This window comes from Elaeis guineensis, chromosome 2 (genome assembly GCF_000442705.2).
Source record: "Elaeis guineensis isolate ETL-2024a chromosome 2, EG11, whole genome shotgun sequence".
Classification (NCBI taxonomy): Eukaryota; Viridiplantae; Streptophyta; class Magnoliopsida; order Arecales; family Arecaceae; genus Elaeis; species Elaeis guineensis.
Genome location: NC_025994.2, coordinates 44217008 through 44233663, shown reverse-complemented (window position 1 = coordinate 44233663; position 16656 = coordinate 44217008). Strand labels below are relative to the sequence as shown.

Here is a 16656-nt window from a genome sequence, read left to right as displayed (position 1 = left end):
GCGATTTTGTATTTACTGATAAATTATCATATTTTAACTATAAAAGAATAGTCAAATGCTTGACTTGCACAGCAAATTTGAGATGTAAACCTGAGCCCCTACATTGCTGGTTGAGTCCAAGTCATAATCGACCCTGACCCAACCCAAATGACCCGGTAGTCAGTAGGTCAACAATCCTTTCCATGAACACAACCCGACCCAACCTGATAAACTAATGGGTTGGTTTGAGTCCAAAATCATGACCTGAATATGAAATTAGGTCAGGTTGAGATCAAGCATGTCCTAATGTCCATGCATGTACACACATACATATACATAATACATTAAGACACGCATGTGCGTCCACACACAAACACACACACAAACCTATATTATATATTTACATTCGTATGGATAGACAGATTATATATGCAAACAGTGTCTATTTGTACTTTTGTCTTTATGTATGTTGATAAGTCGAAAGATTTAGTGGGTGTATACATGTATTTGTGTGCATCAATGTTTCAAGTTTCACATGAAACCTATCAATTCAGGCTGAAAGTAAACAATTTTAGCCAAGACTGAACCAAAACTGAACCCTAGTTTCAGGTTTCTATTAGTTTGAGAGGTTCCAGTCACTTACAGCTATTAACTCGCCAAAACCATACATAAACACTTTTCTTCAATTTTGTTTTGTTGTTCGTTACCATGTCGTAATCACTTATCTATTTATTCATTCACGTATGCTATATAATACCAATTTTTAGTGGCTTTTTTCTTTTTTTTCCTTGAGTTAAATTAAAGGTTAAATGATAAAAATAAACCTTGGTGGCCAAGACCTACAAAATGGCACTTATTATAATACTATACACAAAATAGTACTTATTATGATACTATACCAAGATTATTGTAAAAAACTAAATACAAAATATTTAACAAAAATATAGTTTTCAGGATAAAAGGTTAACAACTACTAAATATAATAAAGTTTTGAATAACTGAGGTTTCAACTTTTAAGTAAACAGCATACATATTGCTAGTTACCAAGTATCAGTAAACATGATGATTTCACTTATATGTAGCATCAAGTTCAGCCTATGATTACCAAAACTAACACAATTAAAGAATCTATAAACGTAAAACACTCTAGAATGTCATGTAAATACCTTTTGCCATTTTTATTTTCTTTTTTTATTTTTTAATATTTTGTTATTTTTGACCAAAATACTAAAACATGGTGCACAACCTCCAAAAGCACCTAAACTGCCAAAGCTGAAACTTCATAAAACCAGTAAAAACCAATTTCACAAACCTAGTCATGTATATACACACACAAGAATCTTCATAAATGCATATGCAAATGTACGTGTATTCATGTATGTGTACAAATGTACATATATATGTACATAAGCACATATATGCATATCTAATGTATCTATCCTATATAAAAAGAGATTTGAAATTGCAGAGCATTCCTTTCCTTTCCTTATTTTGCTCCAAAAAATATGATCAAGATTTTGTTGTGACCTTTATAATCTCTATATTATTCTCCACGATCCAAGAGATCCACCTTCCACACACTATCTTCCTCATGCATGCTCCATGCCCCTCCCCCTCCCCCACATGCACCCTCTTTAGAAATCTCTCCCTCTTTTTTTTCCATCAAACCTATTCTTGAACCTCTTGCATAAAGCCTATACATGTTATTTTATTTTTCTAATAATTTTAATTTATTTCAGCATATTCATACATGTTGTATTAATTTTGATATTAATTTAATTTTATATCTTGTATGTTGAGTAATTTTGTTTGTCCTTTCTTCTTTTCACTTTCTACTTTTTATTTTGTAATTTGAATTTTCTTGTTCAATTTATCTTGTCTTGTGTCTTTTATTTTTATTATTTGGTCTTGTATTTCGTTCTTTTATTTATTCAGTTCCTTGTTTTTTTACTTCAATTAATCTTATATTTTTATTTTACTTAATTTCTTTAGTTCATAATTTGATTTTGTTAATATAATTTAAATTTTTGTTTCGTCTGTTATTTAATTTTGCTTTTCTAGATTTTATTTTTCATTTTTAGTTTTATTTTTCAGCTCCTTTTTACTTTTTATTTCCATTTATTATTGCTTTAATTTTGTATTTTCAGTTTTATTGGCTTCTTATGTTTTCTTTTTTAATTACTCAATATATTTCATCATTCCTAATCTGTTATTAATATTTTGTTCTCTATTTTTATATTCTACTTTCTAATGTTGTGTTATAATGTTTATTTTACTTTTAGATTTATCTAATTGTTTTTTGTTTGATTATTTAGTTTAAATTTTTTAATCTGTTAACTCTAGTTTTTGACATCATTGTTTTTTCTAAAAATGTGCATTGAACATGCCCACTTGATAGTGCGCATCCGTACTTGTGCATTTGTGTGTACATGCATCCATGCATAGTCAGCTCACAAGCTAGCTAGACAACTGTCAACATCTACTAGGTGCCCAACTCAAATCAGAGGGCACATATGTTACATACATACATAAGTATTTATGTAGATACACATATAACCACACACATTTGCATAGGATATTTGTGCATAGATAGGCAAGTGTTTCTGTATGCACAGAGGTAGGTAGGTGGGCAAATAGAGTGGGAGGAAGTTATATACTTAGTTTTGTAAATGTTCTTTGTGCTGAGGTAGGCATGTATCTAAGTAAGGCTCCAAATGGGTCGGGTTGACCCGTGACTTGATCCGATCCGATCTGACGTGCATAGATCCGACCCGAACCATTTTAAAGGACCTATGGATCCGGATCGGGTACCAAAATTGGACCCATTTCATTTTTTGAGTTGGGTCTGGATTTATTGAATTTTGATCCAATCCGACCCCATTCGATCCATGGAGACTTTTGGATTGACTTGGGTCTTGAGATAAATGATCCGATCCAATCCGACCCGATCCGAACCCAATATGAGGTGTAAATGGCTAAACCCAAATCCATCCCGGGTCTCTCTCTAAGCCTCTTAGACACTCTTAAAATAAAATAGCACTCTCTTTCCATCCCTAATCACTCTTCTCTCCATCTCCCAGGCTTCTTCCCATTCTCGATCAATCTCTCTTCTCGAAAGGCAAATTTATGTATGAACAACATTTATTGTTGTTCTATTAAAGTCATAATATTGGAAAGTAGGAATTCTTAACATCTAGATACAAAAATAATAAGATAAAGGCACTTTGGCATATTACCTAGCTCTAGGTTTAATTGCATCATATCTTTTAGATTTATTCTTCTTATCTATTAATAGATTTCTTTGATCTTAATTTAGATGTTATTGTCTTGTGGTTTCAACCTATGTTCTTTTTGTTTTATTTATTATAGCTCTTTTTTTGTCAAGTACTTACAGGTTCAACCATTTTTGTTAGCATTTGCCAATTTTTGTTGACATTCTTGAATTTTTTTTCACATATATAAACAAAATTGGACTTGCCCTCTCATAGTTATAGGTATATCTTAAACATTCATGGTCAATTCCCTGGTCATAGGATCTAATGAACTTTTCTGAAGCTAGATTTTTTGGGATGATATGTCACAAGCTATAAGAAGGCAACCTTCATGGTGCTGCCTGAAAGTTTACATATAGCCTCCTGAAAAGAAGTTTGGATGGGTGAGTGAACCCCATGCCATTACTTACACAATTTTTTTAATTATTCTTTGTTATAATTTCTGATGTTTAGTTGCAACTTGTGCACACATTCTTCTCCTCCAAACTGGCATCATTTGTAATTGAATACAGCAATCTTTTCAACCACTTGTTTCCTATAAATGAAGGGAAGAACTAATTCATTAACAAAAGAAGTTGGTTAAGTACGATAGTAGTGCAAATAAGATTACTTATAGATCTTCTACTTACTGATTTTGTTATTTATAATCCAGACCCGAACCAACCCAAACCCGTATTTTATGGATCGGGGCCAGATTATACATAGATCCAATCCAACCGAATGACCCGTTGGGTCAAGAAATTTGATCATGAACCCGATCCGACCCAACCCGATCTTCTATTGGGTTCGGTTTCAATCCAATATTCAGACCCATTCAAGGAATTGGGTCAGATTGGGTTCACTCATGACCTAGTCCAACCCGATCCATTTGCACCCCTACATCTAGGCAAAGAAAGTTGGAAAAATGTATCTAAAGTACACACATTATGTGTCCACATGTTTGAAGGTGTTAGTGATGTTCACGTCAAGATATAGGTAGGTTGTAGGAAGGTGAGTAGGAGAGATGAAGAGATACATGTAATATAGAGAGTAACTGAATATATAGCACCAAAGTCTGAAATAGGAACTAGCACTACATTTATGGAGGTCAAAACTTATAAAAGCAAGAAGAGAAAGAATGAGATGCATCAAATAAAACAAAATTATGAATCATTGATGATGTTTTGCCACCATTAAAATATAAAATTATAGTATAGCATTTGTTCAACAAGAATGATTAATGAATTCTCACCAATCCAAGGGATCTTAAAATCCACTATTGGTACTTTCATTTTTACATGACATGCTAAAAATGGTTATTAAATTCTATAAAACATGAAGCCAATGGCTAGGATCACAAGGCATGATTTTTATTCTAATTATTCAAGCCATCATTTAATTACTTGGGGTGTTGATGGAGCATACCTAAACATGAAAATTTTCATATGGTCCAAATTTGTTTATGTATTAGGTCTATAACTGTTAATATTTTATTAGAGTTAGGGTTCTTGGGTTGCTTAGCCCTGAAGTAACTTAGGCCTTAAATTCATTGACCATCAAGTTACCTGGGCCCTAGCTCACCTTTTCATAATATATTTAGTTATTTGGTTTTCGAGTTAGGGCAGGCTATATATATGTGCAGCAAAGGAAAGCAAAGGATAAAATTGAACCATTTAGTGGCATTGTATGAGATGAGTTATTAAGAAAGTGTTCTCTCTCTCTCTCTCTCTCTCTCTCTCTCTCTCTCTCTTTATATATGTATACATACATATATCTATATCTATATCTATATCTATATATACATATACATACATATACATACATATACATATACATACATATATATATATATATATATATATATATATTGTCTACTCTAATGACTTCTGATCTTTCTAGAGGCATATTTGGCACTGCTTCTTTGATTACAACAACAATAACGTCACCAATATGAGCATATCGGTGATTACCAGCTCCTATGATTCAAATACACATCAATTCTCGAGCTCCGCTGTTATCCGCTACATTCAAAAGGGTCTGAGGTTGAATCATATGTATGTATACATACATATGTGTAATATATATATATATAGATATGTGTATGTATACATACATGTATGTACAGATACGTATATATATATATATTTACATACAAACATACATGTATGTATACATACATACATACATACATATATATATATATATATATATATATATATATATATATATATATATATATATATATACATACGTATATATATTGTCTTTCTCTACTCTCTTCCCAATCAATTTAATTTATTCTCTCTCTTTTTTCTTTATCAGATCCCTATTTATACTGCAAAATCTGTAGAGTGGCTTGAAGTTTGATCTTAAGTCAATATTGAACCCACAACTTTAACCTAAAACCATAAGAATCATCTTCCTAACATCCAAGCCTATTCTCTAATCCCTAGGAAGAACCTAGAAAGCCTACCTCTTACCTTCAATCAACTAAAATGTTCACTTTGTCACGTTTTCTACAGTAGGACAGCAAGGCAGCAAATTACTCATTCCCTAATTCTCTGACCACTTAGGCCCATTCATGCATAAGAATGTATCCCTAAGGTGTCCTGAATCAGTGAACCTTCTCCCGTAACAAGGACTACTGTTCATCATAATTAAAAGGTAAAATCTAAAGCCAGGAAGCCCAGAAAGACAGATTGAATACCCCTGCCCATCCATGCCCGTGTTAAAGCCTAAATGTGAGATGTGTAGCATTGCAAATTTTAATTAAAAGGAAACTCTAAAAGCTATGCAGCTAACCTACACCATAACGTTCTGTAGGATACATGTAATCACTTCAAGCCACTTGACTATAGAAAACTTATCTTACAAAGCATAGGCAGCCAATCTGTATATATGATGCATATATACATATAAATATCATGCAACTTTTCAAGTTCATCGCCCCCCAAAAACAGAATGATTATAACCGCATGTTAAAATATATATCCATGAGATGCATAGCCTTTTGATTTTACATAAGTGGTGGCTTTAAAAGCCACAAATTCAACGAACCTGTAGACCATATTGTTCTGCATGATACTTGTTATCACCTTCAAGGCGCTCGACTTCAACATACTTATCAAATGAAGCATAAACATCACGACAGCCCTTAACATCAAGCTGAAGGTCTGCAAAGAAAGCAATCAAGATAATGCATCGTAGAACAAAAGAATGGCAAGGTCCAAAATTTGCAGATGCCAGGAGCTGCCCTGCAGTTACATACCATAGAATGACTCTTTTCTTGTGGATTTATAGTCAACATTAATACACTCAATATAATTCATGTGGTGCCCCTCAAATAACTGTTGTATTGTGCCTTCTACTACAGTTCCCTGAGATAATGTCAAGAGAATATGATTCCATAAGCAGGACAGACCATTGTAAATGAAAAACAGAGTAGTATGAAAGTCATACCTTCATCTTATCTTCTAATTTTTCAGAAAGAACCCGATTAAGTTCTTGCACATCATGCTGCATAAAAGAATCGTATGTGTCCCATCCAAAAGACTTGGTCAGCTCTTTCGTAGCAACACTACAGTCACTATACTGGAGCTTATAAAATAAGCTCTGCAGAGCCAAAGGAATACTTCCAGATGGCATATCATTCTCTGTTGTAGGCATGTGGTACACAGCCTGAAATTTACAATCCATGATAATCAGCATTTTCAGCATCTTGTGAAATAGGCATATGTTGTGGGTTATACCTTTCTGAAGTAAGGAATATGGTACAGAGTCTGAAGAAGAGAATTCATATAGCAAGTAGCTCCTTGATTCTTAAGACCAACATAACCTGTCTCTTTTTTTGAGTCATAACTCCAGTAATCAACCACCCGGCGAACAGCAACCTCGGCTTCGACTATGCATGTATCATTCACAAGATATCCTCTACTTGGGTCATAGAGTTCACTTAAAGGCATAAACGAGGTGAAACCCCAATCACTTTCCCGTGCATTAAATTGGTGGTGTGTGTCTGCAGAGGAAAAGAATAGAGGTCAAGTGCATCCCCAAATAAACCATTTTCTTCAACACAGAGGTAACAAAAATTAAAAAAAAAAAATGCCTCCTTCCATATGTTTTCTGAACATGTAACCCATGTCAAACATTAGATCATGAATTGTAAACAGCAAGAAACGCTAATAAATGCCACCAAAAAGCATTCATGCAATGTGCAGTCACGTTCAGCAAACTGTTGCTTCTGCCATTGACATCAAAAAAAGCAAATCCCTGTTTCTTCTCCTATAGAAAAGAGTGTGTGCAAACCCATAGTAACCTCTACTTACAGTAAAGTCCCACAGAAACTTGCAGCACATACAGTTTTAGAAAGTATTGGACCAAGTTTTCCCTTTTATGTTGACAGCAACAACTCAATGCAGCCTCAAAGTTTAAAGTTCCTATCACATTGCAAACACAATGTTTTATGAATTAATCAAAATGATCATTTTGTTCCATGTAGCAGTCACGGTTTGATCTCCTGTTCTGGTTGCTTCCTTAAAGTTACATCTTAAATAATTTATAAGCAATCAACAGGAAGGAAAAACATTTTATTTCAAGAACCCAACAGAGAACTTTTCTCTTGTTAATTCCTTATCATGTTGTCCAAGTAAATAGAAATGTAGGCTTAAAAGGGATCAGTATAATTAGATGAGCAATACACTGGAAAAACATGGGAAGTCTCTATTATGATAAGACAGCAATCGCAAAGTCCAATATTGCATTAACCAGTTTAACATACGTATGAAAAATGTCACCATAATATAAACAATTCAACAATAGAAATATCAGGGAAAAACCAAGGCATACCTTTTCTTATTGAGTATTTGCTGTGGATTTGATTAATAACAGCAAGACTGAACTGTGCATATCTGCTCCACCCATATGGCAGGGTGGCAGAATCAGCAACATCCAGGTACATAGACAAGTGGTCTACATTATTTCCCTTGGGAAAAATCAGCACCCGCCTATAACCAATGCAAACATTAGAACTTGCCTTTTCAGTCAATGTCCTAACTAGGTTACTCTACATCATGTGCGGAGAACAAGATAAACGACAGGCAGGAAAGAGTTCTGCTTCTTACCACTTGTATCCCCCGACGAAGAAAATTTCGGAGTAGTGCTTTTTGGTGTTCAACCTAGAGAAATTCTCGATCCTCCAAGTGAATCTATATGCAGGAGGATCCTCCACTTGCTGATTCTCAGCCGGAGTAGCAGTTTCCGTTTGCAGTGCTAAGGGAAAAACACGATCAGAGGCACCAAAAAAAAATAAATAAATAAATCATCCCTCCTAAAAAACAAAAACAGGAAGCAATTTTTTCATCAGAACCACACAGAAAACTAAAAAATTCCGGTGCAACAGGAAGTCGATTCAACCACCAAACCCGAACCACGAGCAAATCAAAGAGAAGAGTTTCATTACCTTCCATGGGCTGGGGTCCTTCAGTCAGTGCCGGATTGGGAACCAGCATCTCCTCGTCCTCCTGCTGCCAAACCGAAGCACAAATCAACGCTCAGATCCAGGAAACCCACACTCATTCGCTGACAACAAAAAAAAAAAAAAGAAATCGAACGCACACGAAATGGATGGATATCCCCGTTCAACCGAATCCCGTGCCCCGAAACCCACCCCAAACCCTAGAAAACCAGGAAGAATCGCAACGAAACGCAGAAGAAACACAGTGTATAAAGAAAGACCAAAGGATCTAGAGGCCATAGGAAATGGGTTTCCTTAGGTTAACATATACAGACGAAAGGGAGAGGGAAGGGATGGAATAGGGATTCGGGAACGGATACCTCGAGAGGGGGAGGGGTCACCATAGTCATAGATGGGTGCGCCGAGGTGGCGGGTGAGAAGCCGATCCGGGAGGAGGATCGCCGGCGGAGGACGGGAACCGGGGGTAGAGAAAAGGCAACGGCGGGGACGAGGAGGAGGAGGAATTCTCCGAGAGAGAGAGAGAGCGACGACACGGGGGAGTGTTCGGGGAAAGGCCGCGGGGTTTTATACGGGGGAGGGCATTCAGGGAATTCCTGGCGGGGCCCGCCTCCACAGTAGTAGTCCAAAGTCCAGACGGTAAGATGGAGAAAAATTACAACCATGGTGCCTATCTAGAGGATTTTTCGGAGAAGACAAACGAGAATATTTTTTTTGGTAGGAATGGCCTTTTATTTACTGCGTTCTGAATTCTGTTATTTACTTTTGTAACAAGTTTTTTTAAAAAATTTTTCCGAAGCCGTCCTTGGTGCAAGGAAGCTAAGATGACCGGGGATCTCGGTTATCGGCCAGAATGGAAGGTGGAGATATTTTGCAGTGCCAAATTTTTCTAAGATCTCAATCATTGTGGAAAACAAGATAATGAAATCATGCCCTATATGGTAAGATCAAGACTGGTAATCACTTTAAGAATTAGATTTTAAATTAATCCATATATTTATTTAAAAAAAATAAAAAATATAATAAAAAAATATTTATAGTTTCTTCAATATGCTCCAATATGTAGAGATTAGTTCATATTTAAGAGAGATAGTGGTCGTGATTTTTTTTATTACTATTTTGATGATATAAATCAAGACCTAGGCCCTAATGAAATCTTCCTTTGGATATAGTTGTGCAAAAAAAAGAAAAAAAAAAAAAAGGTTAAGAGTGACTACAAATTCATTAAGTTTGTATTGAGTAAGTATGCGTTTACATGAGGTTAGGCATATAATGGTAGGATAAACAGCACAATAAATTATTTTTACATAAAAAATAAATAAATATATCTATTTTATAAATATAATAAAATAAATTTTATAAAAAAATATTTAATATTCAATGAAATGATGTTTCATAAGAGAATGTTGTTCAGCCAAATAATTCTACTTGCATCCTTTGGTACAAATTTTTTTCAAAATAGTTTGAGAATTTTTGGCAATAAAATACCAAGCATTTTACTAATTCTTGTCACAAACTACTTATTAATTTGGATGGTTTTGTTGGAATTGTTTCGAATATATATTTATCAATATAAAATTAAAAATTATCTTTTTTACATGATGAACTAATTTTGTTGCTAATATTTTTTTAATATTTGATCACAAAATTATCTTTCATCATGAATAGATATTCTTTAGTGAGTATAATATTTCGTTACTAAATATTTATATATCGGTAACATTTACAATTTTACCACAAAAATATAGACTATTAAATGATGAAACAGTGCTTCATTATTCAATTCTTCACTGTATAAATTTATAGTGAAATAGTTCATGTAATTAATTATCTATATCATTTCAGTGATAACAATATTTTATTATTAAATATATTTTTATTGGCAACGTATATTATTTTGTTATAGGATTGATGACAAACTGGATTTTATCATCTTTATATCGTTGTACAATTTTTATGATTGAATTTTTTTTATTACTAATATTTATATAATTTTCAACAATGACAGTACGTAATCATTAAATATAGCTTTATTAGCTACATATATAACATTTGTCACATAATATTGACTATTTTATGATCAACTAAATTCTGTCGTCTATACAATGGTATTTAATTTTATGATAGAATAATTGTTAGTTCTATAATTGATTTTGATCATATCAAAAGTATTGAGCACAAACCATCATTACTAATAAATGGTTTTAAGAGTGATTGTAGGATTTCTAAAAATACTCAAATGATTTATACAAGAAGAATTCCTCTTAAGTGAATTCATATTTCCAAATCAAAGACTCGTATTTGAAAGCAAAGAAATTGAATTTATTTGGATAAATAGAAAGTTTGATCCAAAAGGACCTCTTAACAAACTGAGAAGATGCTGATGATTTGCCTTTTAGATATTTGAATTTCTCTTTTTTGAAGCTTGAAAGGATATGGAAGTTGATGGAGATGATCTCTCTTGATCGCTTATTTGATTTCTGTGCATAAGTTTCCTCTCTTTTCTTTTTTCAAGGATATCCAATCAAACTCTCACAAGTTTAAATGTTTCACACTTTAATTCCCCTTAATCTTACTTTCTAAATGATTCTTTTGCTTTTAATAAGCTTGGGAGTTACTGGAGAATCAGTTTTGGCCGTTAAGAAGTTTGGACTAGCTGTTGGAGCCAAAAACTAATCATTGAAAAGTGTAGAAAATTAGCCATTAGTGCTGTCCAGTGCTAGGGGCCAATCCAAGTTCCTCAGGGGTCGACCCGAGCTGTTCTGAGGTCAATTCGAGTTCTTCTGGGGTCGACTCGAGCGGAGATCATGAAAATACAATCTTCTGCTCTCTCTAAGAGAGATTCGTCCTTTATAGGAGTCGACTCACTAGTATGCCAGTCCTGTTCCAACATGCTAGAGTCAACTCCTCTTCTCCTAGGATCGACTCCTAAACATCTTGAAACTTAAAATTTTTCTATTTTCAGTTCGTTTCAGTAAAAAAAATTGGCTCCTAGCCTTCTGAGGTCGACTCTACTAAGTCTGAAACTTAAAATTCAACCTTGAATTTTTTAACTTAGCTTCTTTTGAGGGAATCTTTTCCATTGATTCATTCTTTAGTTTAAGCATCTGAAAAATCTTAAATCATCCTTGAAATAAATAATTAGTATCATTTATACTCAATATTTTGAAATTATTAAAATCAATCATAAGATCAATAATCTCTTCCTTTTTTATGATGATAAAATTTTAAATATATGTGCAAATAATAAATATAATATATTTCACTTAAATTGCCAACTTGAGTCATAAGCTTAGACACCCATAAAATCTTGTTAACATCACTAAAAATGGGTTTATGGCCATTGATACTTGAGAAATAGCTATTTTAGAGCTTCTAAATAATTTTGCAACTTTTTGAAAAACTAACCATTGGAATTGTTAGCTGAGAGGAGTTGACTCGAGTAGGTCGAGAGTCGACTCAAGATTTTCGAAAGTCAACTCGAGCAGTGTACATAGATAATAATCTCTCTACCTTTTCTGAGAGAGCTGACTTAAGGTGTGTGAGAGTTGACTCGAGGTCTATGCTGGTGTCGCTCTGTATGCGAGAGTGGACTAAAGATATGCTCGAGTCGACTTAAGGCCTATATCAAATGCTAAAACTCTGTCAGAGCTGATTCTACTTCTCCATAAATCGACTCCAAGTCTTTTTTCACTTGAAAATTGCATGGCTTGACCTCTTAACTATTGCTTCTTTGAATCTTCAAGATAGAAGTCTTAAGCATGTTTGAAATAAAGTTCTAGTTTCACAAAATTTCTCATCAAACACTTAAATATTTCATTAGTACTAATGATATACTCAAATATTTTGTTATTTATCCAAATTAAACCTATGTTCAATACTAAGACTAATCAAATATTTAATTATTTATTAAAGGATAAACAAATCAAGCTGATGGAAGGTCATAAAATACCATTGGCAGAGGAGTTAAAAGGAAAGAAATATTGTAAATGGCATGATCGATGGAGCCATAATACAAACAATTGCTTGGTATATAGAAATATTATACAAAAATTCATTATGAAAGGTAGATTAAAGTTTCTTGACAAAGATAAGGAAGCTATATTGATTGATGGAGATCCTTTCTCAGAAGTAACGGTCAACACAGTAAGTGCAAATCTGACTAATATGATGGGCAATTATGGTGAAATGGAATGCAACAAATTGAAGACATGGAAAAGTGAATAATGCAAGAGCCGCAACAATGGAAAACAGAGTTTGTGGACTTGTAACATAAAGATTGGTTGCATCTAGAAGTTTCATGCTAATTTTACAATCAAGTATCCTAGTTTAGTGTCACACCAGAAAGGATAGTGCATCACCAAAAGTGACACCAAAAGAATCAGCCTAAACATCTTCCAGTTAACAGGTGGGGAAGAAGAGATCTATGGTACAAACCAATGGATGGAAGATCGATGTGGGAAAAGATACAAGCTGAAAGTCTAATTAATGTAAAAGACAAAGAAAAAGAATTGATGAAGCCCAAATGGGGTGATGATAATGAGCTAAGGATAGCCAGATGAAAATATGTTGGTATAAGAAAGCTAAGAGGGGAGCAAACTTTCAGTCAATTGAATAAGCAAATGCTTCGAGAGCCATTCTAGTTGGATCAATAGTGATACGATGAAAGAAGGAAGTTTAAGTAAAACTGATAGTAATTGAAGGAGACTGAAGTCATTCATGAAGGAAAAGATCCTATCTGAATCTAAATTTATCGGATTGCTAGAAAAAATAAATAGGTTCTAGATTAAAATTTTTTTAACTAAGGTATCAGTATACCTTCATTTGTAGCAGAAGAAACTGATCTGGGTTATAGGAAGCTACTTTGTAAGAGCTGGTGGTGCTCCTTTAGTTTGCATACATGCCACGCTTCAAAAAAAGGGAGGATGAAGACCTCAGGGTGTCACTAATTTAGAAAGGAAGCAAGGGGGCATGGAGTTTAGGACACATGGAAAGAAGACTTTCCAAAACCCATGCACCGAAAAGATCCTCAATGCCAAACCTCACGCCCCCTTTTTATTTTTTTCGCACAAATTCAGTTCCAATGCCCCAAGCTGATAAGAATGCAATTCAAAATAATTCTAAATCAAATTTGAATTTAATTTTGAATTAATTCTAATTCAAAATTTGAAGCCCAAGGAGATAAGGGGAGGCGCCTTCTCATCCATTCACGCACACGAAGGAAAGGGGGCACGATTTTCAGCACCCCTCCTCCCTCTTGGTCAGCCAACATGGAGAGAGAAACCTACGGATTTAGGCTTAGGTGATCAAATCTAATTTGATTTCAATTTGGATTCAATTTGAATCCAATTCGAACTTGATTCGAATCAAATTCGAACTTGATTCGAATAAAATTCGAAAAGGCTATCAAGCCTAATAAAATTAGGATTGAGATTCATATCCAACTTAGATAATTAAATCTAATTAGTCATAAATCAAATCAAATCTAATTAAATTAAATCTGATTTAAATTAATTAAGACTCGAATCTTTTTCCTTTATAGATCAAATACTGATCATAAGTTCGGGTCCTAACCAAATTAGGACTCGAACTCAATCCCTTCATATCCTTAGATTCAAATTCATTTAAGTTCATCCCCAAAATTAATCCTGCAGCTAATGCCCAGTGCTAGCTGGATATAGCCAATATTTAATCCCGTATGATCCAAAACTTAATTTTCAATTAAGTAAATCTATTTGTTCAATCAAGTCATATACTTTCAAATTGAACATAGAGATCTTAAGTCAAGTCCTTTTCTGTTGGGAATAGTATTCCAAAATCAATCATCAGTCTGTTGACGGTTATGCTCCTTTTGTATTAGTACATGAATTATAAATAAATAAAAGTTATTTTGATATTTTTTTCATCACAAATGTTTCATCTTCTAATGAACTCCTGTGTTGTGGTGAAGTCCTTAGGACTATTTAGACTCGACAAAGGAGGATTTATCGCTTAGTCCTTAAATCTGTTCGCAACCAAATGATACGTTGTTACCAAGGACGACAACTTTTATCGAGCATAGGTCGTTGTGTACCATATGGGTTGGTTGTCCTCATAACTAAGGAGTGTGGAGATACTGGTATGGCATACAAGTGAGATGTAATGGTACATCTGCACTGAACGTGATCGACTCTAGAGCTATTTCTGCTGTCAAGATTTGCTCCGATGGGATATGGGTATAAATGTCTCTTCGATCTGAGACCACCACGGTGACTTGCAAGCAACTCACTGCACTTAGGCACTGGACTACCTGAATTTCTAATTCAGTGACGGAAGGCTGCTGGGTGTAGTCAAGTACTTGACTTGTCGGTGCGTGTGTCAAGATGGGATTGACCACTCCAGTTTAGGAGCTGTATACAGTCATGTTTCAATTTAGCAAAATCTTGGCCAGGGTAGTCCTAGTGAGGAGTCACAGGACTAATTGAATTGAGCACGATTCGGATGATCTCATCAGGGTTGACAGTTTAACCCTGAGTCGTCCTAAACACAGGGGTCAAAAGGGATGAATTATACCGTAACCATATTCACGTAGGTTCTGAATGTTGCGATTGCGACTATTCGACCTATCCGGTCGTCGGGTACTATTACTAGATGGTCACTTCGATTAGTACAGGAATTGGTTCCTATGCTACCGGCTTAGGTTCGAACCTGCGGGGTCACACACATTAGAGGTTCCTTTCTGATCTGATGGCTGATTATAAGTCTTATGTGTCTGGGACTCTATGATTGAGAATTAGGATTCTCTGATAATGAGTTCCACACATTTTGGGTACCGGGGTCAAAATTTTGAATTTCAATTTTTGAATTTGAAATTTGAACTCTTTGATCAGGGTTTCATATCGATGGTTTCTTATGCCTAATTGCCCATCAGATTTGGACTCAATATTTATGAGAGATTTAATTAGTGATTTGATCGCTAATTAACTCAATTTGATTGAGTAATTATTTTTAGATCAAGTCCAATTGAATTGGATTCAGTTTGGATTGACCCGATTAGGTTAAGTGTTGATCTAATCGCTAAGGTGGCTTAGTCCCTGATTTGATCAGGAGTTAGATTTAGTTAATTCCTGATTTGATTAAGATTTTATTGAGCCTATTTAAACCTAATTGTGTTGGGTTTAATCTGGTCTAATTGTGCTTAACCTATTTTAATTAGGTTGGCTCAATTTGAATCAAACCACCTTGTTTTAAATTTCCTGCGCCACCCAACTTCCTTGCGCCCATTTGAATTCACGAGAAGAAATTTTCTCGTAAATTTTCTCTCACGTAAAGCTCTCTCACGCCCATATTTCTGTGCGCCAATTATTTCGATTAACTTGATTTGTTACCCATCCAAATTCAAAAGAGTTTTGAATTTGAATGGATAACCAAATAACCATGCGCCAGCTTATCCTCTTTTGTGCGTCCCATATTCCACACGAGAAATGGTTTCTCGTGAAAGTCTCCATGCACAAAAAAAAAAGGCCACGCCATCTCTTCTTTCTCGCACAAATGGATGAGGATAAGATTGGTTGACACTTGAATTCAAATTTGATTTGAATTTAAGTGAGCAACCACCTCTTCTTATACACTCACACGCTTTCAACATCTCTTGCGATGTTTTATTAAATGAGAAAGGGAGGGGGCGTGGGCAATGAAAGAAAGAAGAGATAAGGGGTGTGGGGAGGTTCTGAAAAAATTTTGAAGTGTTCAAAATTTATCGAGAGGAGAGAAAAAGGAGAGAGAAGTGGGTGCAGGGTTTTTGGTGCGTACCCTAGGGTTTCTACCTAGGGTTCGGGAAGTGAGATTGGTGTGCCACGAGTGTCATGAGTCTACCAAATTTTAGGAGAGATCCATCAGCCTCTCAACCAATCGTGCAGATGATCCGAAGCATCCGAAGAGTCGGCACACATCGATCGAAGGAGTTCGATCAACATC

At 34.7% G+C, this 16656-nt stretch overlaps 1 protein-coding gene across 7 annotated transcripts in view; it reads right to left on the bottom strand.

The window, feature by feature from the left end:
* LOC105034994 (ubiquitin C-terminal hydrolase 12-like) overlaps positions 1 to 9325 on the bottom strand; it is a 66131-nt gene extending 56806 nt beyond the window's left edge. For 4 of the 7 annotated variants that reach the window (XM_073251746.1, XM_073251748.1, XM_073251752.1 and 1 more), the window contains exons 1-8: positions 9063 to 9248; positions 8689 to 8752; positions 8351 to 8498; positions 8076 to 8233; positions 6980 to 7245; positions 6690 to 6908; positions 6499 to 6607; positions 6288 to 6403 (exon numbers count right to left, since the gene is read on the bottom strand). In XM_073251746.1, the coding sequence (XP_073107847.1) occupies positions 6288 to 6403; positions 6499 to 6607; positions 6690 to 6908; positions 6980 to 7245; positions 8076 to 8233; positions 8351 to 8498; positions 8689 to 8752; positions 9063 to 9092 (1110 nt within the window). In that variant the 5' untranslated portion in view covers positions 9093 to 9248. Of the gene's footprint in view, positions 1 to 6287; positions 6404 to 6498; positions 6608 to 6689; positions 6909 to 6979; positions 7246 to 8075; positions 8234 to 8350; positions 8499 to 8688; positions 8753 to 9062 lie in introns of all 7 variants that reach the window. The other 3 variants (XM_073251747.1, XM_073251750.1, XM_073251749.1) reach the window with 2 other exon arrangements.
* Between the last annotated feature and the right edge of the window lie 7331 nt (positions 9326 to 16656).